At 32.9% G+C, this 24,309-nt stretch overlaps 1 protein-coding gene across 10 annotated transcripts in view; it reads left to right on the top strand.

Annotated features, from left to right (window-relative positions):
* OXR1 (oxidation resistance 1) overlaps nt 1–24,309 on the top strand; it is a 457,475-nt gene that overhangs the window by 409,459 nt on the left and 23,707 nt on the right. For all 10 annotated transcript variants that reach the window (XM_081071197.1, XM_081071201.1, XM_081071208.1 and 7 more), the window contains 4 exons: nt 4,275–4,459; nt 7,518–8,278; nt 11,618–11,786; nt 17,132–17,294. In XM_081071197.1, the coding sequence (XP_080927323.1) occupies nt 4,275–4,459; nt 7,518–8,278; nt 11,618–11,786; nt 17,132–17,294 (1,278 nt within the window). The remainder of the gene's footprint in view (nt 1–4,274; nt 4,460–7,517; nt 8,279–11,617; nt 11,787–17,131; nt 17,295–24,309) is intronic.

Here is a 24,309-nt window from a genome sequence, read left to right as displayed (position 1 = left end):
CAATTACTTTTGCACGAATCTAATATATGCCAGAAACTGTGTTTGGTGTTTTAATTATTTTATCAATTCAAAAAATCCTGTGCGATGGGTGGTCCTATTCCCTCTTTACAGGAAAAGAAAAAAAACAAAAAACTATCAGACAAGGTTAATAAATCCAAGGTTTCTTTATCATGGCCCAAATTCAAGCCCAATTTGAATCTGTTTTATGTACAACACCTTGCTGTACTAAGCAAAGCATTTCTAGTCTGCGAAGGGAATATAGTCAAGTAATACAGAGTTAGAATATAAATTCGAGGTATTACTTAGAAAGTAACTATAACATGATTCCAACTTAAAGTCAGAATTATGACTACTTTATACTCATAATTTGAGTATTTGAAATACAGGTGTTTTAGTTCTATAAATTTTCCCCTACATGTTGTTTTAACTGCATCCACAATCTTGATAGATTGTATTTTTATTTTAACTCTTTCTCTTTATTACTTTCTTTACTCTTTATTACTTTAATACTTTCTCTTTATTTCTTCTTTGACCCATGGACTATTTAGGAGTATATTAGTTTTCTAAATATTTGGGGATTTTTCTAAGTATCTTTTGTTACTGATTTCCAATGTTATTCCATGTGGTTGGAGAACATGCTACTTTTTCAAGGCTTAATTTAAGACTTGTGGTCCACAATGTGGTATATCTTGATACATGTTACATGTGCACTTTAAAATGATGTGTATTCTGCTGCCGTGGGAGGACTATTCTATAAGTGTCAGTTAATTCAAGTTGAGGGATAGTGTTGTTCTCTGTATCCCTACTGATTTTCTATTTGTTCTATCAATTATTGACAGAAGGATGTTGAAATATCTCACTATAATTGTGTATTCGTCTATTTCTTCTTTCATTTCTGATTTTGTTTTGTGTATTTTGAGACTCTGCCATTAGGTATAAAAATGTTTAAGATTCTTACATTGTCTTGATGAATTGACTTGTTTCATTATGAAAGACCCTCTATTCGCTGTAATATTCTTTGTGATGAAATCTACTTTGATGGATACTTATAGTCACGTCAGATTATTTTTGGTCGTTGTTAACATGGTTTATCTTTTTCATTGTTTTACTTTTGGCCTGTCTTTATATTTAAAATGGGTTTCCATACCTTATGCTAGAATTCACTCTTCATATTGTACATTATGTGGGCTTTGACAAATGTATGATGACATGTATCTACCATTATAGTGTCATCGAACAGTTTCACTGCCCTAAAAATCCTCTGTGCTCTGCCTCTTCATCCATTCCTCCTGCTGAACCCCTGGAAACTACTGATTTTTTCACTGTCTCAATATTTTGCTTTTTTTCAGTGTGTCATATAGTTAGAATCCTACAGTATGATTGTATGATTTCAAATTGGCTTCCTTCACGTAGCAATACTCATTTAAGAGTCCTCCACGTCTTTCGTGGCTTGACAGCTCATTTCTTTTTATTACTGAGTAATAATTTACTGTAGATGAACCATAGTGTATGCATTCACCAACTGAAGGGCATCTGGGTTGCTTCCAAGTTTGGGCATGTAAGAATACAGCTGCTATGAACATTCATGTACAGGTCTTTGTGTAAATGTAAGTTTTTATCTCATTTGGGCAAATACTAAGGAGTGCAGCAGCTAGATCGGGATGGCATGGTAAGACTATGTCTAGCTTTGTGTAAGAAACTGACAAACTGTCTTCCAAAGTGGCTGTGTCATTTTGCTTTCCTACGAGCAGTCAGTGAGAGTTGCTGTTGCTCCACATTGTCACCAGCATTCATTATTGTCAGCTGTAGATTTTAGCCATGCTAATTGGTCTTTAGTAGTAACTCATTGTTTTAATTGGCATTTCCCTAATGACTTAAGATATTGAGCATATTTTCATACGCTTATTTGCTATCCTATACCTTTGGCATTTTCTTTGTATTTGAAAGATGTTTTGTTTTTTTTTTCACACCCACCACCCACACCCATCACGCTCACGATAAGACTGCTGAAAGATGTTTTCATTGAGCATAGAATTTTAGGTTGACAGGGCTTTCTTTGTTTAGTGCTCTGTACAAAATATATTTTTTCTTTGGTTCATTTTAAATGGTCTCTATCACTCTTTTTGAGAATTTGATTTCAAGTATGATATACTGTGGTGTATTTTTCTTTCTGTTTTTTTTTTTTTTTCGTCTTACTTGAGGTTCATTTACTTTCTTGGATCTGTGGGTGTATAGTTTTCATCAAATTTGTAAACTTTTTGTCCATATTTCTTCAAATTTCTTTTTCTCTTCCGGCCTCTTTGGGAACTCTAATTATCCATGCTTTGGACTGCTTGACATGTGTCTTATAGGTACTTTGTGGGTTTTTTTGTTTTGTTTTGTTTTGTTTTCCCCTCTCTTTTTGTTTGGACAATTACTAATTGTTAAATCTTTGTCTTCACTGATGTTTTTCTGCTATGTCTAATCTGTATTTTTCAGCTCTATAAGTTCAAACTGGGTTTCTTATATCTTCATGAACTCTACTTAACCATGCACAGTGTGTCTTCTATATTCTTGAATATGTGGAATATACATTAAGGCTTTTTTTACATTGTATATACTCTACTCTTGATTCTTTTTTGGATTATCCCCGGCAATGTAAATGTTCCTACAACATACTTTACCATTGCTCATTGGCTTGAGTTGGCATGTGATCCAGGAATACAAACTGATTTATTTGAATCTATTTAAAATATTGATCAAAAGATTATTAGGCTATGGTTTATATTGAAGTTACTCCTTATTTAGGTGGTTCATGGTCTGCCTAACCGAAAGAAATGCTATTCTGAATTTCAGATTGATTCCCTTTTTCCACCAAAATGCATGCACACATATATTTTTCTCCAATATTGCATGCTGTTACTGTAAAAGATAAGCATGTTTTATTATCTTGAACATCTGTGATAGCTTTTTTTCCTATTGTGATTGGGTGACCATTTCAGTAGGATTTTCTTTCCTTTTTTTACTTGATTATTTTTACAGGTAGTGTCTGTCATAAATTAAGTTTCGTGTTCTTAAAGTTAAACCAGGTAAATTCATGAAGTTGAATGTGGACTTGGAAGGAGGGTGTGATACCAAATCAAACAGGATTTAAGTTTTTCTTTTCCTTAATAGCTTCAGAAAAAAGACAACACAACTCTGAAGTTACTATTTGGTTTATTTTCAAAATTTAGTCTGGCTTTTCATTGTTACACTTACAGAGTATAGTGGAATGGAAGTTAAAAAGTGAGTTAAGGACTACTTTGCACTTGAGTTGGAGTGATTATATAGTTTGTTACTTGAATGTGGAGGAATTATAGTTAAAAGCACAGATTGCCTGGAATTTTAATCTTGGTTCTACCACTTATTAGTTAGCTATGTTATTTATTATTTAGGACAAGTTGCCCAGTCTTTCTCATCCTTAATTACCTCATCTGTATACTCATCTCAGAGCTGTTTGTGACGATCAAATGAACAATAATGTATATAAAGCATGATACATAACAAAACATTCAATAAATCAGCTAATATTCGCGGGATCAGCTTCCTATGGACTTTAGTTTGCTCATTTGTAAAATGAGGAGGATAGCCTCTGCATATTTGTATCACTATTTGTGTAAATCTACTTAAACTTGTATGTTTTTTTTTCATGATTAAATTAAAAATGATTACTGTGTTACCTTAGAGATCACCCAATCTAATTTTATAGATTAAAAATGGGGGCCTAGAGGCTTTGCTTGCTCAAGTTCACATAGCTAGGTAGTAACAGAGCCAAGTGAAACAGATGTTTTTTAAGTTTTTTTTAAAGAGATTATGCTATTTTCCTTTATAATGGATTGAATTGTCAACATTATTTATTACAAACCTGGTTTGTGTACATGAAACTACATTTAGTACCTGTAGTGAGGGAACACCGCAAATTAATGAAAAACATGGCTCATGCTTTGCAGGAGCAATCCCTTCTTACATTACTGAAGTTACCTTGCTGATATAACTCAGTATTTTACTGAGGCTGCAAATTTTAATACCTGATTGTTTGAGGGTAAATATAATATTCTTTGTATTTTGACTTTCCTAAAGAGAATTTACTGGGAAAACGGGTTTTATTAAAAGTGTTTTCATGAGAATGTCTTAGTGTTTGAATATGTAGTATATGGCCTAAGACCAGAAGAATATTAGTAAAAAACATAGCTGGAATACTTTTTGAAAATTAAAACTTTGAAGATTAAACATTATTTTTTTTTTTTATATTTTAGGGCACAGTCAGTGGTGTGCTGCTAGTTACACCAAATAATATAATGTTTGATCCACATAAAACTGACCCCTTGGTTCAAGAGAATGGCTGTGAGGAATATGGCATCATGTGTCCAATGGAAGAGGTGATGTCAGCTGCAATGTACAAAGAAATTTTGGATAGCAAAATAAAGGAATCCTTACCCATGTAAGAGTGGTATTTATATTCCTTTGCATTTTTAATGCATCTGGATAGTTGACCCTAGTCTAATACTCTTAAGTACTTTTATTTAGTTTTATTATAGCTGCTTTTCATTTGCTCCATAATGAAACAAAAATATATGTAGTATTGAAAAGATTATTCTTAATGCACCTAGAGCAGTTAGGAGTTGTTTTAGGTTTGCAATTGTATATTTGGTCAGAGAACCGAATATTTCAAAGTGACCTATAGTACTCGTTTAATACAGCTCTTTTTATTCAGACATAATATTTGGAATTCTGAATTATTTATATGAGTAATTTAAGGTAATATAAATAATAAAGGGTACCTTTCAAATTTTCCTTAGAAGAGCCTGAAGTGTCAGGAGTGGGTTTCGGGGAGGCCACATGAGCAAATGACTGTAGCCACAGCAGCTTTGCTTTGTATTGATTGATCGATTCTATGTTTGCATCCTTCTTTCTTAGAAAAGTGTAAAATATAAGGGAGAATACCCAAACTTGCATAAACATAGTTACCTTTGGAGTATGCTGGTCAGGGGATGTGTAGTTATTTGCTTATGATACAGATAACATAGGTGTGAGACTATGGTCAGCACAGACTTTGTAAGTAATGTTGCTTGATTCAAGGAATGACCACAGAGAAAAGGGAGGAATGAGAAATAAAAGGAGAAAATAAAAGGTAGGTAGACAGAGAATTTGGAAGGAGAAGGCGAAAGGAAGAAAATGGATAGATAATAGAAAAGAATTCCTCCCTTCCTCCATATGTGACTGTCAATAGTTTATAAATTGACTTCACTTTCACTGATACTGAGGTTTATATCTCTGTATTAGCCCACAGGGATGATGAAGGCTGTTTTAAAATTAACCCTTGTGGGATAGAACTACTTACAAAGGAGAAGGAGAACAAATTATTTTGTTTCTCAGGCAGACTACATCAATTGTTCGGATACCTGTGGTGAAAAAAATTCCTTATTCAAAAAGTCTTCATTATACCTCCCAGTCAATAGATACTATTTTGGTTTGGTAAATTCGTCTGTAGAGGTGCAGGTAATTCCTAGGATTTCCTCTAGTGTCAGTTATTTTTATAGATCTCATTCAAAGTCAGTTTCAGCAAATAAGGATTATTGAAGTGGGTGGAGGGATGGGACAGACGGAGTGAAAGATCAAATGAGAAACAAGATCATATATATGAGTGTATATATTGTCAGTCTTTGATGAGATTAACTTTCTGTTGCCCTGCTTTTCCATCTGTGTTATGATAGTTTGGGATTCTCTTCTGCTAAATCATCTGTAACTGTTCTATAAAGACGTTGTCGGGCTCCTCTTACAAATCAGTTTTATCATTCACAATGTCACCTGGAAAGACCGTACATTTGATTTGGTATCAAAAGACCATACATTTGATACAAACGTTTGCAAACATTCCTTCAAAAAGAAATATCTTTCATATCTTTCAAATATGTTCTCATATGAATTGATTTTAAAATATTTGCAACAAATCATAAATCAAGTGTTTTTTCAGAGTAATGTCATGTATGGCAAAAATGAGATATAAGATTTGATTGTTTTTTTCTGGCTTAAATTGCTTGAGAAATTGATTTTTAAAGTGTTGTTCTGGAATGATACTGAGCAGTAGCAGCATCATTGACATAAATAAATATTTAGTGTTTCAGCATATTAACTCTGAAGATTACAGCATTTATCTAAATGTATATCCTGTTAGGTTTGCCAACTTTATTTCTTACCTAAGGGTCTTACCGTGTTTCCCCGAAAATGAGACCTAACTGGAAAATAAGCCCTAGTATAATTTTCAGGATGACATCCCCTGAACATAAGCCCTAATGCATCTGTTGGAGCAAAACTTAATATAAGATCTGGTCTTATTTTCAGGGAAACACGGTATTAAATGTACAGGATACAGATTCTTAAAAGTTTTTGCCATGTTCCAAGAGCCTATATATGCAGTTAGAGTTGATGACCAGTAGATGGCACTATTACATATTTAATAGAACAAGTTAGATGCTTGTGTTTCTTGGGCTGAATTGGATGCAACAGAGGCAGAGATGCGAATTGGACTTCATCTAATGAATTGGACTTCAGATAACTTAATACATTTTTAAAAATAAAATTTTCCTATCCTATTTGTAAAAATTATGCATATCAATTATAGAAAATTGGAAAAACACCAAAAGGCAGAATAACAGGAGTACTCAGTTTCACCATCCAGAGACAGCCATTATTTTTGCCTTGAACTTTCAGTCTTCTTTATTTTCAAATTTGCATAAATGTTAATAGTTTTTTTCGAAGAACTCATGCAATTTCCATTTGTCACAAACTACTTTTAATCATCATTTTAAATTGCTGATTTATATTTCATGTTATAAATGTTTGCACTACCACCTTCCAGAACTTAAACTATCTAACTTTTGAACATTACTGTTTATATATACAAATACCATTAAACATGGAAATCCATAGGTAATTACAAACCGTTCAGCAATCTGATATCTAAACCCTTTAGCTGAACATGTTTTCTTAGAAATGCTGTTAAGAGCTGTTTCTGGTAGCCTGAAGAATTCCTGTTAAGTACTTTGGTGTCAGTTCTATTCAGGTTGGTTTTTGGCTTTTCATTTTAGCCATATATTTTAGTTTAATCTCTATTTAAATTTAAATAATCTCCGTGTGTGTACAACTATGTAATATCAACATAGTACTTTATTAAGACATTTAAATTTTAATCAAAAATGTATCTAAGTTTATTTTTTATCAATGAATAAATTTCAGTTTAGAATTATAGTATTACATCATCATCTTCTCTACAGGTAGATTAATTCAGGAAATTACACATTGATGTTTCCCAGATACTAAGTAATTGATGCAAAAGCTTAACCATTGGTCTATATAAATAAATCACAATTTTGATGTGCTGTTAAAAGATATATGCTACATCCTTTTAGAAAAGCCTTTTTAGTATTAATTTAGTGTTAAGCATGTGGAAAATAAAGAACTATAATTTAAAAAATCTAATAACTTTTGTTTACTGACAGAGAGATAGATCACTTATCAGAAAGGGACTTCTGCTATTTAAAGAAAATTACAAGAAGTAACACTGATGACATAGACTCCAGAATCCGGGATGCAGGTAATGATAGTGCCAGCACTGCTCCTAGGAGCACTGAGGAGTCTCTTTCTGAAGATGTGTTCACAGAATCAGAACTCTCTCCTATACGAGAGGAGCTTGTCTCTTCAGATGAGCTGCGACGAGATAAATCATCTGGTGCGTCATCAGAATCTGTGCAAACTGTCATTCAGAGTGGACTAGAATGTTTGACAGCCGTATCAGAGTCTACTAGTTCTTCTGATCTGTTAAAATCTGATTCTGGACATCCTACAAATGAAGTTGAGGCTCTTTCTCTTAAAACTGATTTAAATACTCTTGAAATGGCCACTAAGGAAGGAGATCAGGCTACAGATAATTTTCAAGAAATATCAGGCCCTAAAGAAGAAAGCGTAAGTATAAAAGGTAATGAAGACCAGAATTTTCTTCTTAGTGAGAATTCACTACACCAAGAACAGGATGAAAAAGAAAATATGCCTTATGGGGAAGCAACAGAATTCAGACAGCAGCAAACTGTCAACAAAGGAAAAAAAGGAAAGGAACATGATCAGGTCTCAGAGACAGAGGTAGAAGAGCTACGGAAACTCTGGAAAACGCACACTATGCAACAAACTAAACAGCAGAGGGAAAATATTCAACAGGTGTCACAAAAAGAAATTAAGCCTAAAATAGCAACTGTCGATATAGAAGGTAAGTGCTAAAAGAGTATACGAAGTTCATCTTACTGCATCTTGTCTCCCTCTTTCCTCACTGACTCAAAAGCCGCTGTGTCTTAGGTACTGAAGGATAATCTAGTGGCCCTTGACTGATGTTTCTCTGGGGACAAGTATGTAGTCTCTGGTTTCTAGTCTTGTGTTGTCTTGTCCCATGGTGAATTGTGGCATAATGAGCATCTTTTCCACCATGTTTAAACATTCCTGACTCACCACAGTCTATCTTTCAACAATTTATTTCTTGAAAATGCATATAAGCTCTGTAATACCTTTGATTTCTCCATTTTCTCTTTTAGTTCTTGGTACGTTACCTCATTGAAATGTCTTCTTATCATTGCGTATATAATATCCTAATTGCAATGTATAACTGCTAAAGTTGTAATCCCATCTTTTTTATAATTATACATAAAAATCTATTTTTTAAATTTAAAGTATCCAGACGTTCCATCATTGTCTGAGTTAAATGTTTTCCTTTAAAAAACAGCACTGAAGATAAATTAAAATAGCCTTTTCTCTTTCAGTTTTGTTTTTTGGTACTGTTTACTTATAAAAATTAAAGTAATAGTCTTATGGTTTATTTCTAATGTATAGTGCTTCTGCTTATTAATACATTATGTTTTAAGTGGTGCGTAGCTCAGGTATCTTAGCTAACATTTCTTATATTCTATTGGAATATTGATTCTAGATTAGTCCAATTTATATCGTCTGAGCTTTTCTTTCATTTTTTTAACTTCAAAATTTTTTATGTATATAAAATAAACTTTACCGTTTTGACCATTTTTAAATGTAAAATTCAGTGGCATTAACTATATTCACATTGTTGTGCAACTAGCACCACCATCCATTTCCAGAACTTTTTCATTTTCCCAAACTGAAATTCTGTACTCATTAAACAACACCTCCCCCTGGTCCCTGGCAACCACCATTTTACTTTTAGTCTGTATGAGTTTTTGTCTCTAGATAACTCATATAGGTGTAATCGTATAATATTTACCCTTTCATGTGTGTCTTATTTCCCTTAGCATAATGCCTTCAAGTTTCATATATGTTGTAGCATGTGTCAGAATTTCCTTCCTTTTTAAAGCTTAATAATATTTCACTATATATGCCACGTTTTCTTTATCTTTTAATTCACTGATGGACGTATAAATTGTTTCAACCTTTTGTCTACTGTGAGTAATGCTGCTGTGAATATTGGAGAGCAAATATCTAAGTCCCTTCTTACATTTTTTTTTTTTTTTTGAATATATACCCAGAGTTGGATTTGCTAGATTCTGTGGTAATCCTATGTTTAAGTTTTTGAGGAACTGGCCGAACTATTTTTCCCACTGTGGCTGCACCCTTTTACATTTCCACCAGCAATGCACAAGGGTTTAGTCTAGTTTTTAAAACACTGAATTTTCTTTCCATTGTGTTATTTAGGTACTCCGAAGACCTAAGGATTATATTCAGTAGATGTTAAGGAATTAATTTACTCAAAGCAAGTGCTGTAAAAGGCTGAGTGCTTCTTCTTTTGTAATTTTTTACTTTATTAATCAGAACTAATGAATGTTCATTAATGATCATTTGACAAAAAATATAGTAGGATTTTAGAAAATTTACAAAAATTACCTGGAATTCATCTCCTAGAGATGATCATTGTTAACATTTGGTATGTATGTGTATATGTATGTTCATATGTATGCATATGTATGTTCATATACACATACAATTTTGATATTTATGTGTATCTATACATATGTATTTTTTATATAAAATCAGGATTATACTGGATATAGTGTTGTAATTTCCTTTTTTCACATAATATTTTATGTCATTAAACATTTGCCCATGTCATTATGGTTCTTTGAAAACATGGTTTTTAATGGCCTGTAATTTAACCAAATTCATGTTAAGACATTCAGTTGTTATTAACAATTCATATCGTTAAGATATTTTCTGTATTTGAAGTTTTAAAGAATTCTGACATGCATATCTTTCTTTATTTGATATCTTTGTGTCTGATGGTTGCCTTGTATTTAGAATCTTGGAAAAAGATAAAATAAGGGGTTCTGTTTAACCTAATAATGCGATAGACTACTTTGATTGTAGTGGGTTTATTGTGGTTACAGGGTTTGATGGGAGGAGACTCTATTATGACAAAATACTGAAAAGAGAAGAGTTGGCAGATACGTTTAGATTAGGTATCCCAGGATTACCATTTGGTTTTTGTTTTCGTTATTTTAGATTTTGGTTTTTTTAAGAGGGGTGTGGGAGTAACCAGTCAAGTTACTAATTTTAAGTAACTTGAGATTCTACAATAGGGCAGTATTCAAAAGTCAGTATTATAAAGTCAATATTTAGTGACTTTATAATAAAACTGTTTAATATAAAACTTGAACATAACTGTAGGAAGAATTGTAAAAGTTCACTTTTTAACCAGATGCAAATATTTGGGCTCAGATTATGTACCTTCCACTTCCACAATATTGTATCGAAAAAGCCATGGCTAGTTCCCAGATCTCCTAAGTATGACTAAGTGCTTTTTCCTCCACACAATGCTGCCTTTGTAAGCTAATTAATGTCCTGATTCCTGAGTTCAACCTTATTATCAGACCCTTAGTGTACCTTATGTCAGTATCTCTGGTTGGAAGAGTTAACAACAATTCATGCTTAATAAACTGTCGAAACAGATGGCCTAATCTAGCTTATTATTGATTCTTTCATCATACCTTTATTTGTATGTAAAAGCTTTAGAAGCTTTTTTATTAAATTTCTGTCCGTAACAATATTAAAGTAAACCTTCAAAAAAAATCTATAGACTTAGTTGTTATTATAGAAGGCTGATAGAGAATGTTATTCTAGAATGTTGATTGTTTTATCACACCTTTGTATATATGTAAAAGCTTCAGAACTTTCTATTAAATGTTTGTGTCTAAATCATATTAAAGTAAACCTTTAGAAATACTACAGACTTATTCAGTTGTTATCCCTAAAAGGCAGAAAATTATACATGTATATGGAATTACTTTAGGATGGTTGTTGCAAACAAAAATTTAACAAAAGAGTTTCTGTAGCTTTCACATTTTTCCCTGATACTCTTAGACATAATTTCAGCTCATAAAGTGGCTGTTAGTTCATTGATCTTGCTATACCTGTACCTTTGATGGAAAAAAATATAAGTTACTTAAGAGAATTCACCAAGGTGAGTATTAGTAAGTTGAAGTTTTATTCTGTAATTATTTGTCAGAAATTTGGAAGTAAACATTATTTAATCTAAATTATTTAAGCATGGTATATAAGAATTGAATAAACACTATTTGCATCTCAATTCTAGGTTCTGCACTTTTGAAAGAAAAGAGAAGGCACCGATTACATAAGTTTTTATGTCTTAGAGTTGGAAAACCAATGAGGAAAACATTTGTGTCTCAAGCAAGTGCAACAATGCAGCAATATGCACAAAGAGATAAGAAACACGAATATTGGTTTGCTGTGCCACAAGAAAGGTAAAGAAACAAACAATAACAAAAACTGAAAAACATTATTGAGATCCTCAGAATTAAAATTACTTTGTATATTAACACCAGTGACAAAGTACTTTTGAAACAAATAGTTTATGAATGAAAGCTGACATTAAATCTATTTAAAATAAGTTAGCTCCTATTTTATACTCTTTTAATTTACCCCATTTTTAATATTATTCCCCTTTGTGGTTTAATACAGAAATATGAATATAGACCTAGTTTTAGTAGTAAGGAAACTTTCTTAAAATGTCTTAGAGCAAGAAAGCTCATCAAAATACTAACTGGTATGGCCCTACTTCAAGGCAGGTAATGATATATAATCCCTTTTAAAAATCTCCTCAAATACTTACTGAATGTCTGCTATATACATAGTGCTAAATTTGCTTCTAAAAGGATGTGGTCTTCAAACTGGTTTTTGTATCCCCTACACAATAAAATTTTCATCATAAGTTTAAGCAATTGTAAAGTGTGTCTGTCATCACTGTATTGTAAATACTGGCATCTTAAGTTAAACTGTTACCCATTTAAGAAACTATTTCTGCTCTTGTTTAACAGAATTTGCATGATTACCTTTCGTCTTTGAGCTTGTATTTCCATTATACCACCTCATAGAATCTTATTAAAAAGTACTATATTTTTATTTCCTATTATATTTCTTTGTAAATTACATACACTTATACATTTATGTGTGTGTGTGTGTGTGTGTGTGTGTGCACATACATACTGAAATTACATTTACTTTAAAATTTTCTGTGACTGTTGTCAAAATAGTAAATGGCCTAAGGTTTACCTGACTTGCAAGCTAACAAGTTGGTCTGTCTCCGTTTAATGCACGCTGGCAGAAAATGCAAGAGTCACAATTGTAGTAGTGAGAGTACCAGCATTGGCATGAGTTCTTTGAGCCTTACTTTCACAGTGTGATGTGAAGAAGGCCAGGTGACAGGTCATATGCCATGGGTGATGCTACAGAAGAGGAACCATAAGTTTAGGGAACCTAGACCTTTTATAATTGTATGGGGAGCATGATTACCCTTGGCTCTAGAGTTGAGAAACTTCTCACCTTCTAGGACTATGCTGTGCTGCCTCCTATGCTGATATACTTGAAAAGATAAGGCTGGACAAAGGTACTCAATACCTCTACTCACCAGACATGCAGAAATCCAAGAAAAAATTATCTATAAACAACTACCGCATTCCAAATGTTAAGTAAATTCAGAAGAAAATTTAATTTTATTGTTAAAATTATTACTAACACACCATTGATTATGACAACATAAATTATAAATTTTCATAATTATTACACATAAAAAGTAAAATATCATAGGAAATGTCTTAATAAATGGGCCTTTCGTTCATCAAAATTATTTTTAGTGATCATCAACGAACAACTCCATTCAAAACTCCTTCAGTTTTGTGGAAATCAGTGAATTAGAAACCACCTGATGTGGTGGTTTCCAAAGACCCAGTCTTTAGACTTCCCCTGTCTCAATACTAACTTTGGGAAGCCCGGAAGTTTTTATACTTTAAGGCATGTACCATTGTAAAATTCTGGATGGATGAAAGTATACCTTTTTGTAATAAAATAGGAAAAGTGCTTCAGTGAAAGCCGAGAACAGGGACTCTGTAAGATACCTTGACCACAGCTTTCAAGCAAATTGGTGTAAGTGAAGAGTAACATATGAAAGTAGAAGATGAAGAAAGTGATTCCTTTACGTATCTGTGTATTTCTTAGAAAGTCTTTATATGTTGCTCTGAAGACTACTCCTTTCGGGGATGTAATGATAAAATTCTTCTCTATCCCCTTTCCGCCCAAATATACAATACAATGTGTGCATTCAACAAAATGTGATTAGACTGATTTAAAAATATGGTGTGATTTTCATAATTAATGAAGACTGGAAAGGCACAGGGCCAAATACTCAGATTTGTCAGTAATATCAAGATGACTACCATGTAAAATTTACAGGCATACCTCAGAGATACTGCAGGTTCTGTTCCAGACCACCACCACAACAAAGCAAAGATCACGATACAGCGAGTTACACAAATATCTTGGTTTCCCAGTGCCTGTGAAAGTTACGTTACACTATACTGTAGTCTGTTAAACGAGTAATTACATTATGTCTCAAAAAACGACGTACATACACACCTTAATTAAAAAATATTGCTTAAAAATGCTAACAGTCTGAGTCTTCAGTGAATCATAATCTTTTTGCTGGTGGCAAGTCTTGCCTCAGTGTTGAGGGTTTTGACTGATCAGGGTGGTGGTTGTTGAAAGTTGCGGTGACTGTGGCAATTTCTTAAAATAAGACAACAAAGAAATTTGCCACATCGATTGACAATTCTTTTCATGAACAATTTCTCTGTAGCATGCGTTTCCTTTTGATAGCATTTTACCCACAGTAGAATTTCTTTCAAAATGGTAGTCACTCCTCTCAAACTCTGTCACTGATTTATCAGCTCAGTTTATGTAATATTCTAAATCCTTTGTTGTCATTTCAACAGTCTTCACAGCATCTTCACCTGGAGTAGTTTCCATCTCAAGAAACCACTGTCTTTGCTCATCCATAAGAAGCAGTTCCTCATTTGTTGAAGTTTAATCATGCGATTGTTGCAATCTAGTTAACAGCTTCAGGCTGTACTTCTGATTCTAGTTCTTGTGTTGTTTCCTTGACATCTGCGGTTACTTGAAGTCTTTGTAGTCTTGAACCCCTCAAAGTCATCCAGGAGGGTTGGAATCAACTTCTTCCAAACTCCTGTTAATGTTGATGTTTTGACCTCTTCCCATGAATCACAAATGTTTTTAATGGCATCTAAAATGGTGAAGTCTTTCCAGAAGGTTTTCAATATACTTTGCCCAGGTCTGCAGAGGAATCACTGTCAATGGCAGCTACAGACTTATGAAATGTATTTCTTACATTATAAGACAAAAATCAAAATTACATCTTGATCAATGGCAGCAGGATGGATATTGTGTTAACAGGCATGAAAACTGCATAAATCTCATTGTACATCTACATCAGAGCTCTTGGGTGACCAGGTGCATTGTCAATGAAAGAAATTTTTGTGTTTATTGTTTTTGATTTTTGGGGGGTTTTTTTGAGCAGTAGGTCCAACAATGAGTTTAAATTATTTAGTAAACCATAGTATAAACAGATGTGCTATCATCCAGGCTTTGTAGTTCCATTTATAGAACATAGGCAGAGTAAATTTAGAATACTTCTTAAGGGCCCTAGGATTTTCAGAATGGTAAATGAGCACTGGCTTCAGTTTTGTCACCAGTTGCATTAGTGCCTAAGAGATTGTCTGTCCTGTCCTTTGAATCTTTGAAGCCAAGTAGTGACTTCTCTCTAGCTATGAAAGTCCTAGATGGCATCTTCTTCAAGGCTGTTTAGTGTGCATTGAAAATCTGTTGGTTAGTGTAGCCACCTTCATTATCTTAGTTAGATCTTCTGGATAACTTGCTGCAGCTTCTACATCAGCACTTGGTGCTTGACCTTGAATTTTGAAGTTAGAGACAGCTTCTTTCCTTAAATCTCATGGACCAAGCCCTGGTAGCTTCAAGCTTTTCTTTTATAGCTTCCTTGCCTCTCTCAGCCTTCATAGAATTGAAGTGAGTTAAGGGCCTTGCTTTGGACTAAAGCAGAACACTAAAACTTTTTCTGCGTATCAGCGATACGGGTGTTTCACTTTCTTATTATTTGTGTGTTCACTGTAGTAGCACTTTTAAGTTCCTGCAACAACTTTTCCTTTACATTCACAACTTGCTAACTATTTGGCACAAGAGGCCTATCTATTGGTCTATCTTGTCTTTCGACATGCTTCCTCACTAAGCTTAATCATTTCCAGCATTTGATTTAAAGTGAGAGACATGCAACTCTCCCTTTCACTTGAACTCTTACAGGTCCACCGTAAGGTTATTAATTGGCATAATTTCAATATTTTTGTGCTTAGAGAGTAGGAAGGCCCAATAAGAGAAAGAGAGATGGAGGACTGGCTGGTTGGTGGAACAGTCAGAACATACACAATATTTATAGATAAAATTTGCCATCTTATATGGGTATGGTCCATGACACCCCAAAACAATTACAATAGTAACATCAAAGATCACTGATCACAGATCACCATAGCAAATACAATAATGAAAAATTTTGAAATATTGCAATAATTACCAAAATGTGACACAGAGACATGAAGTGAGCAAATGTTGGGAAAGTGGCATCAGTAGATTTGCTCGATGCAGGGCTGCGACATACCTATAGTTTGTAAAAAATGAAATATCTGTGAAACGTAATAAAGCGCAATAAAATGAGGTGAGCCTTATCTTATATCTTTAGTTACAGCTAACATAAGGATTTCGTTTTTTTTCATTACTGTTGACTTTATTTTAATTTTTACATGGAATTTTCCATTTTAATATTGTCCTAGCACTTTGGTTAATGTTAATTAAAAATTAGTTTTATTAGGATTTTGAACTTCATTGTATACATGTAATTTATGAAAGTTGCTGTTTTGGTAGAGATGATTATCTGAAAGATAAAACTTAACACTGTTTTAATGGTAACTGCCACATAATAAATGACACTTTAAAAAATAATTAAGTTGGAAACATAATTTTAAAACCATTGTTATTGATTGGCATGTGGGAGGTTGAAAACTTTATAATAAATTTTCAATTTCCATGCTAATTAAAGCCAACAAAACATAGATACTTGAAATGTGTATTTAACCCTCAAATATGTTTATCAGGGATTTAGTTATCTTTTGTAACAATAGGCTTTCCAATAGTAAACAAAATTGAAAAGGGAAATGAGATTTAAAAGATTAGATAATCTACCCCTGAACCAATAATAAACTGTGTTCCTGGTATTAATATCATTTATAGTTAAACACAAAACACATTAAATTTCTGTTACTTAGAAAAATTCTGCATACTATTCATGTTTCAAAATAGGGAATTAGTAAGTTGTTTGCTTATATTTTAGATAATTAGATTATGTAAGTGATGTCAAAATTATGGGTTCAGTTTCCCTTTCTATTACTAGTTGCTTTAAAGAGAAAAAACATTACCATGGACAGCATCTGAGCTAGTCAAAAGCATGTCAAGGAAAATCTTCATATACTTGATAGAACACAGCCAAAAAAAATGTTTAAGTTAATGTTTTCCTTGTAGTGGGCTTTGTTATATTTTTAAATAAAGCATAGTGTATTTTGTGTATATTTTAAGTCCTCAATTTTTGTCAAGATATTTAACCAACATAATTTTGCAATTCTATCTAATAGCACAGAACACTAGATCTATTATTAATAGTCACTTGTTCTAACAGGACAGACCACTTGTATGCCTTCTTCATTCAGTGGAGTCCAGAAATATATGCAGAAGATACTGGTGAATATACCAGAGAACCTGGATTTATAGTTGTAAAAAAGATAGAAGAATCTGAAACAAACGAGGATTCTACTAATGAAGCAGCAGCCAGAGAATGGGAGGTAAGGAAAAAAACTGTGAAGATTTCATTCATCTTTTTCCTTTATGTGAATTTTTATAGCTTCATGGTAGTACAGGAAAGTACAAGTGATCTTTGTACAAAAGAATCATTTTTTAAAGGCTTCCTGTCTATGTGTTTTATTGAATGAATCTGATTAGTATCTTTGGATTACTACTACTTGTCATTTTTCTTTTGCTTTAAAATACTGGAGACGCAATGTATCAGCAATCAAATGACTTACTGAGTGCATTTTAGAGTAATGTTAATTACTGTTATACTAAATTTCATAATTTTTTTTTTAAATCTGATTCATTTTAGTATTGTCTCCTGCATGGAGCTGGTACAGCAGTCATTTAACACATTTATGCAAATTAGCACTCTTTTCTGAATCCATACCCAAGCATTATATTGACATGAATGTAATAATAACACTAGGTAAAGAAACTGATGCTAATTTTACAAAATAGTAAAAATGTTATCCGTTCAAGTTTAATGAACTCATCTACATCGCTAAATTAACACTAATCAACTTTTTGTAACCCCTTTAGGGATACATCTTTTAATGATGCACAGCATGTTTTACGTGCTTTGTCTTATGGGATTGATAGGGTGACAGTTATTGGTTTTTCTGTTGTGATTGCCTGGATTAATCTCTTCTTGACACATTAGAAAATATAGAGCAGATGCTAAAATGTGATAATAAATGGGTCAAATTTTGTTATCCATTTGTTGTTAATGTTTGTGGTTGTTTATGTGATATAAATTTATTGTGCATGCACTCAACATGTATAATGATTGAAGATATACATGGCATGCCTTGTGTAAAACGTGAACCTGATTTTGAATGTGTTAATTAAGTCCATTCTGTGTACTATATACAACATCAGTTTCTACGGTTCCTTTAGTATAATGGAGGGAAAGAGGTAATACATATACTGAGCATTTATTTTGGGTTCTTTTAATACTTAAACCAACGTTATTAATCTTCACACCAACTTTATTCACAAATAACCCCAAACTGGAAACAACATGAATGCCTGTCAGGAGAATGTATAAATAAATATTGGAATATTCAAATCATATAGCAAAGAAATCATATAGCAAAGAAAAGATCTGGTGCAGACCAAAAACATAAATGAGCTTCACAGATAATGTGTTTAGTAAAAGAAGCCAAGCCACATACAAAGAGTATACTGTATAAATCCACTTACATAAACTCAGAAGGGCAAAACTAGTCAAAAGTCTATCAGATTATGTTTCTGGGGGTTATTGGGTGGCTAGGAGCAGGAGGGAACTTTATAGAGTCCTAGAGATGTTCTATATTTTATTCTGGATGATGGTTACTTGGGTGTTGCTATATGGAGAATCATCCCTTTTGTATTTAAAATTAGCTTTAGGAGGCTTGTAAAATAGCCCAGGTGATCTAAGAAGTGTACCTGTATGCGGCAGCAACAGTTGAAGGTGACGTAGAACGGGATGAAATAAACTTTTCAAAAAAGGTATTAATAACAAATTAAGACTGGATTTAGTAACAACCAGGTAATGGTGAAGTTTTTTACTTGGGTGCAAGGTCGATGGCAATATTTTCAATCAAGTAAGGGAGTTGGAGTTTCCTCTCCACTGGGGTTGAAGCACTTAACTTTGGAAATAATAGACCATAATATCTTCAGTTTGTTAATTTTGAATTCTTCTGCTTTGGGGATTTTAGTAACCATACTTTGCCACTGAAAAGGAACTATTTATTACAGAAACTTTTCCTCTGGTTTCTGCCAGTATCCAATAACAGGAAGACAGTAGAGCGTGTGTAGTGAGGATAATGTTTATGTGGGACTTTACAGTGTTGTGAAAAATGTTACTTACTTTTTTATTTTTTGATGGGGATTGTTTTTATGGATTTTCACTGGAAAGGGAAGCGCTCTAATGTCATTTCAACAGTGTCAGGAAGATCCTGAGGTAAAGGTGGGGTAAGATACGTGTTGATACCTACTATTTCCTGATGATAGTGCTTTGATTTGATAAATATACAGAAATAGATATTAATAGTGTAATGAATTTGCATATACCAATCACTCAGCTTTATCAATTTAATTTCATCTGTAATCCCTCCTTTTCCCCAGTTCACATTTCTTCAAATATCATAAAAATGTTTAAAATATATGTAATATGAATGTATTTTAGTTTGTTATTTGAATCAACATCCAACTAAAATCCAAATGTTTCAATTAGTTAAAATGTCTCTTACGTCTCTGTAAATGTAGGTTCTTTCTCCATTTGTTTGCTATTCTTGTTTTTCTTGTAATTTTAATTTTTAAGAAATCAGGTTTTTCCTGTAGAATGTCCCACAATTTGGATTTTGCTGATGCCATCCCCACAGTTTTACTAGCATATTCTTCCACCTTGAATTTCCTATAAATTGATAATGAACATATAAAGTAACCCCATTTAACCATAGACTGTCATCTTTATTATACAGATAATTTCTCTAATCTTGTTTCTTATTTGGCTAAAATCCTCATAGTTGTAAATCTTAGTAGTTAATCTGTAATTCAGAGCCTGTACTCTTTTTAGCTCACCAAGTTGGCAACCTTGACAGAACCTTGAATCATCTGGGGGAACTTCCAAAAATCTTATTGCCCAAGGTCACCACAAACCAGTTAAATCAGAATCATGGCGTGTGGAACCTAGTTATCAGTATTCTTTAAAGCTCCTCAGATGATTACATTGTATAGTACAGATGGAAAACCACTATCGTATAACACATGCCACCACTTAAGGTGTAGTGTTAAATTTACACAATATTAACACTGGAAGTTTCTTTCAGACGGTGTTGATCATAATATAGTTTAATTTTCAGGTCTCTGTCATACAAGTTATATTGTATAAAATATTTTTCAAAATACTACTCTTTTTTGATGTTGCATCTGTACACCAAAAGCATAAATTTGGTTTACTATGGAGAGGTTTCTCTATTCATTTGTGCCTTGATTTCTAAAAACGTTTTTCTTATCAGTAGTAGCCATGCTGATGCAATTACTCCAGGCATAGCTCCCTTACATACCAAAAGACTCCTATCACATGTCTTGATTTCCCTCTTCTAATATTGCCTTTGAGTATTCATACCAGGCTATAATTAATTGATCTGCACTTCTTTAATTTGTCCATCAAGTACTCTGTAAAGTCTGGTGGATTGACAAGTACCCAAATTCCAGTGGTGTAGACAAAAGCAGTGGCTACCACAATAAGCCTGAAGTATCTTTGAAATCTGTTTTATCTTTAAGATTCATGTGAATTTTTAAAATTAATTTTACATTAATTTACCTGATGTAATATAAAAAGAATTTTAAAGTCCCTTACCATTAAAAAATGAGGCTACAATAATATAGGTCATTTGTATCCTGTCACCAGGTGTCATGGCCCTTACTGCACCCTCGGGCTATATCATCCTCAATCCCAACTACCAACTTCAAGAGGCTTCAGTAGAATCCTCTGAAAGTTTTAGGTTTCAAAGTATCACGTGTTGGGTATGCCCATTCATACTGCTTGATGACACAGGCCTTAAAAGTGGATCGTTTTAAGCTAAAATTGCTTGTTATCCCTCTGCCTTTGGGTTGAATTTCATTCCTTTTGGGATGTGAGCTGGCAGAAAAACTTTTCCATTCTTTTCATCTCTAAAGTTAATATTATACCAGTTATAGTTCAGTATCTTTCATACTCCTTACCTACTAATTAAAGCATTCAGTTTTCCTAGGATGATAGAAACAAGTAGGAAATTGACTTCATTAACTATAATTGATTTATTTTGAAGTTTACCTCCCAGGCTTATCTAATTGATTAAATTTAAAAATATGAGTTTACCAAGATTATATGCCAATAGATTATACAATACATTATTAGCATGTTTCATTTTCAAAAGTAATGATTGGTATTAGAAAAAAATTGCTCTGGTTTACCCCACTTCTCCCTCTTGCCAAAGTATTGATAAAAATATGTTCCATTTGATTTTTGGTTTCTGAGATGACGTGTTGATTTTGAGGTGCTTGACATTACTCACATTTTTTCAGACAATCGAAGCTTAGTTCATTCATGTAAGTGTAAGTGTAAATATGTTGACTACTTGTTACATAAATCTGTGCAAAGGCTTTGTAATTATTCATGATATTTTAGAATCTGCTTTCTAGTTTAGTAGTTTTTAAATATCATTTATAGAATCTTCATATTTTTGTATTAATTTTTAGTGTTCTCCATTTAAATTATATGAATATAAAATATTTAACCTAAACTTGGCATATTAGGCCATAAAGTTTCTCACATTATGTCCTTATTGGATTTGGTTTTTTACTAGTATGTGATGATTGCCATATGGAGTCAATTATTTTTTCTTAATTGTCATTAAGTAGAGTGATTGACATGGTTGTTTGCTAAGTTACCCAGAGAAGACTGTTGCCAACAGTTTGGAATTGATGCAACTTTTAAGAAGCACCAGTATCTGGAAGCTCGAATTGTCTGGCTAACATTTTATTTCTTAAGCTGCCAGATAAAGGGCATTCTGGTGTTCGTTTTATTAAACATATGGGTTTGGTTTTTTTAATTAAACACAACTAATGCCAAAATTAAAATTGAGTCAATATATAAAACAAAACAAAGCATTCCTGATCTCTTCTCAGCCTAGCCAGCAGAATCCATACAGAATTGATTTTGTTTGCCGTGAAAGTAGTGTCTGTGTCTTAAGTCACTAAGTATAGTGAGGTCACATTTCTCCTAAAGGCAATTGAAGAATATGTATATAATTTTACATTGATTAGATCACATAGTGTTGTAAATCATAACTCTAGAAGAAATTGAATAAATTTGAAAAAGGTAGAGATCAAAAGCATTAAAAACAATTAGAATTTATGAATTAATTCAGAAGGTCTTGTATAATATTTTTGTATTGCGTATTTTTAAAACCACTTTATTGAGGTATGCTTGTCATACAGAAAGCTGTACATATTTAATATATATAACTTGATTAGATTGGAGTCAAGTAAAAAAATCATCGCAACAGTCTATGCCATAAACATATCCATCAAAATCTTTTTTCCCACCCTCTTTATTGTTGTTATTTTGTAATAAGAACACTTTACATAAGATCTATCCTCTTAGCAAATCTTTAGCTATACAATACAGTGTTATTACAGGCACTATGTTGTAGAGTAGATCTCTAGTTCTAGACTATTCATGTATTTTCTGTTGATAGCATTTGGCACCCAGGAATTATGCCTAATGTGGTCTGTTTTGACTATTAATAATGTTGAATGAGGATGTTATCTATCTCAGGAAAGTTTTGAACCAATGCTTTGCTTTCCCTGTTAATATTCTTCCTCAGTTACTAGCCAAAAGTTATGGTCTATAAAATTTCCATTAAAAATCCAAAATATTATTTAATATGGATTGTGAGAAGAGACAAGATGGGTAAATGACAGACTAGTTTATGATTTGAAATATTAAAATTCTAAAATATTACTTTAAATACTGAGTGGGGTAGAAAATGTATTATTGCTCCTAGGAGACTTCTTCCGACTGAGAAAATCATAAAAGGTAATTTAATAATTTCAGCCCCAATAAAGAAAGTAGAGGAAAAAAAGATTATTATGTTGAATATCTGAATTATAGGAGCAGATTATGTTTAGTCTTAAAGCTAGGTATGTTTTTTAAAGTGCTTCATTTTGAAGTCTGTCATTTTGCACTGATGATAAATTGACGTCTGATTCAAGCTCTGAAATGTCTGGACAAATGTAAATGTCCTAACGTTATGTTTTCACAGTGTTTAAACACTGTGAAAAAAGAAAAGACAAGAAAGAGATTTACTGAGCTCATTTTATGTCTGCTAGATACTATGTTTATTAATTAGGAAGCATTTCGCTTCATGAAACTGAAAAACACACTCAAAAAATAGCTTAAACCAGGTTTTTTTTATTGAGTTACAATTTCATATAGCATAGTTCCAGGTGTACAATAAAATGATTCGATATTTGTATATAGTACAAAATGATCACTGCAATAAGTTTAGTTAGCATTCATCAACATACACAGTTAAGGAAAAAAAATTTTTCTTATAAGGACTTTTAGGATCTACTCTCTTAGCAATTTTCAAATATGCACTACAGAATTGCTAACTATAGTTACCACACTGTATATTACATCCTCATGACTTATTTTATAACTGGATGCTTGTACCTTTTGGCAACCACCAATCTGTAATCTTTAGCTATAAACTTGTTTGTGCTTTGTTTGTTTGTTTTGGTTTTTTTGGTTGTTGTTTTAAATTCCACATGTAAGTGAGATCATCTGGTATTTCCCTCTGACTTAATTTCACTTAGCATAAGGTCCTTAAGGTCTACAATGGCCCTAATGTCCATATTGTCACAAATGGCAAGATTTCATTTTTTTTTATGGCTAAGTAGTGTTCCACTGTATATCTTGGCTATGATAAATAATGCTGCAATGGACATGGAGGTGCAGATATCTTTTATCTTTTAGAATTAGTGTTTTCATTTTCTTTGAATAAATTTGCTGAGAAGTGGAATCGCTGCATCATAAGGTGATTCTATTTCAAATTTTTAAGGAAACTCTCTACTGTTTCCTTTCGTGGCTGCACCAGTTTTCATTTCTACCAACATATTACACAAGGCTTCCCTTTGCTTCAATTCACATCTTCGCCAACACTTGTCATTTCTTTATCTTTTTGATAATAGCCATTCTGACAAATGTGAGATGATATTTCATTGTGATTTTGTTGTTTTTCCAAAGTGTGGTCCCCAGACTATGAGCATCAGCAGCATCTAGGAAATTTATTAAAAATTCAGATTCTCAGACCCCTTTCCATCTGCTTAACCAGAAACTGGTTTTGGAGCCCAGCATTCTGTGTTTTAACAAATGATCCAGGTGACTCTGATGCATGCTAAACTTTGAGAGCCACTTGTATAGATCTGCCAGGACACATCCTGTCCTGGCATAAAGGCAGCCTTCTCAGAAAC

Source organism: Rhinolophus hipposideros (assembly GCF_964194185.1).
Source record: "Rhinolophus hipposideros genome assembly, chromosome: 13".
In the NCBI taxonomy this organism is placed as follows: domain Eukaryota; kingdom Metazoa; phylum Chordata; class Mammalia; order Chiroptera; family Rhinolophidae; genus Rhinolophus; species Rhinolophus hipposideros.
Note: the sequence above shows the minus strand (reverse complement) of the source record. Positions and strands in the feature narration are given on the sequence as shown.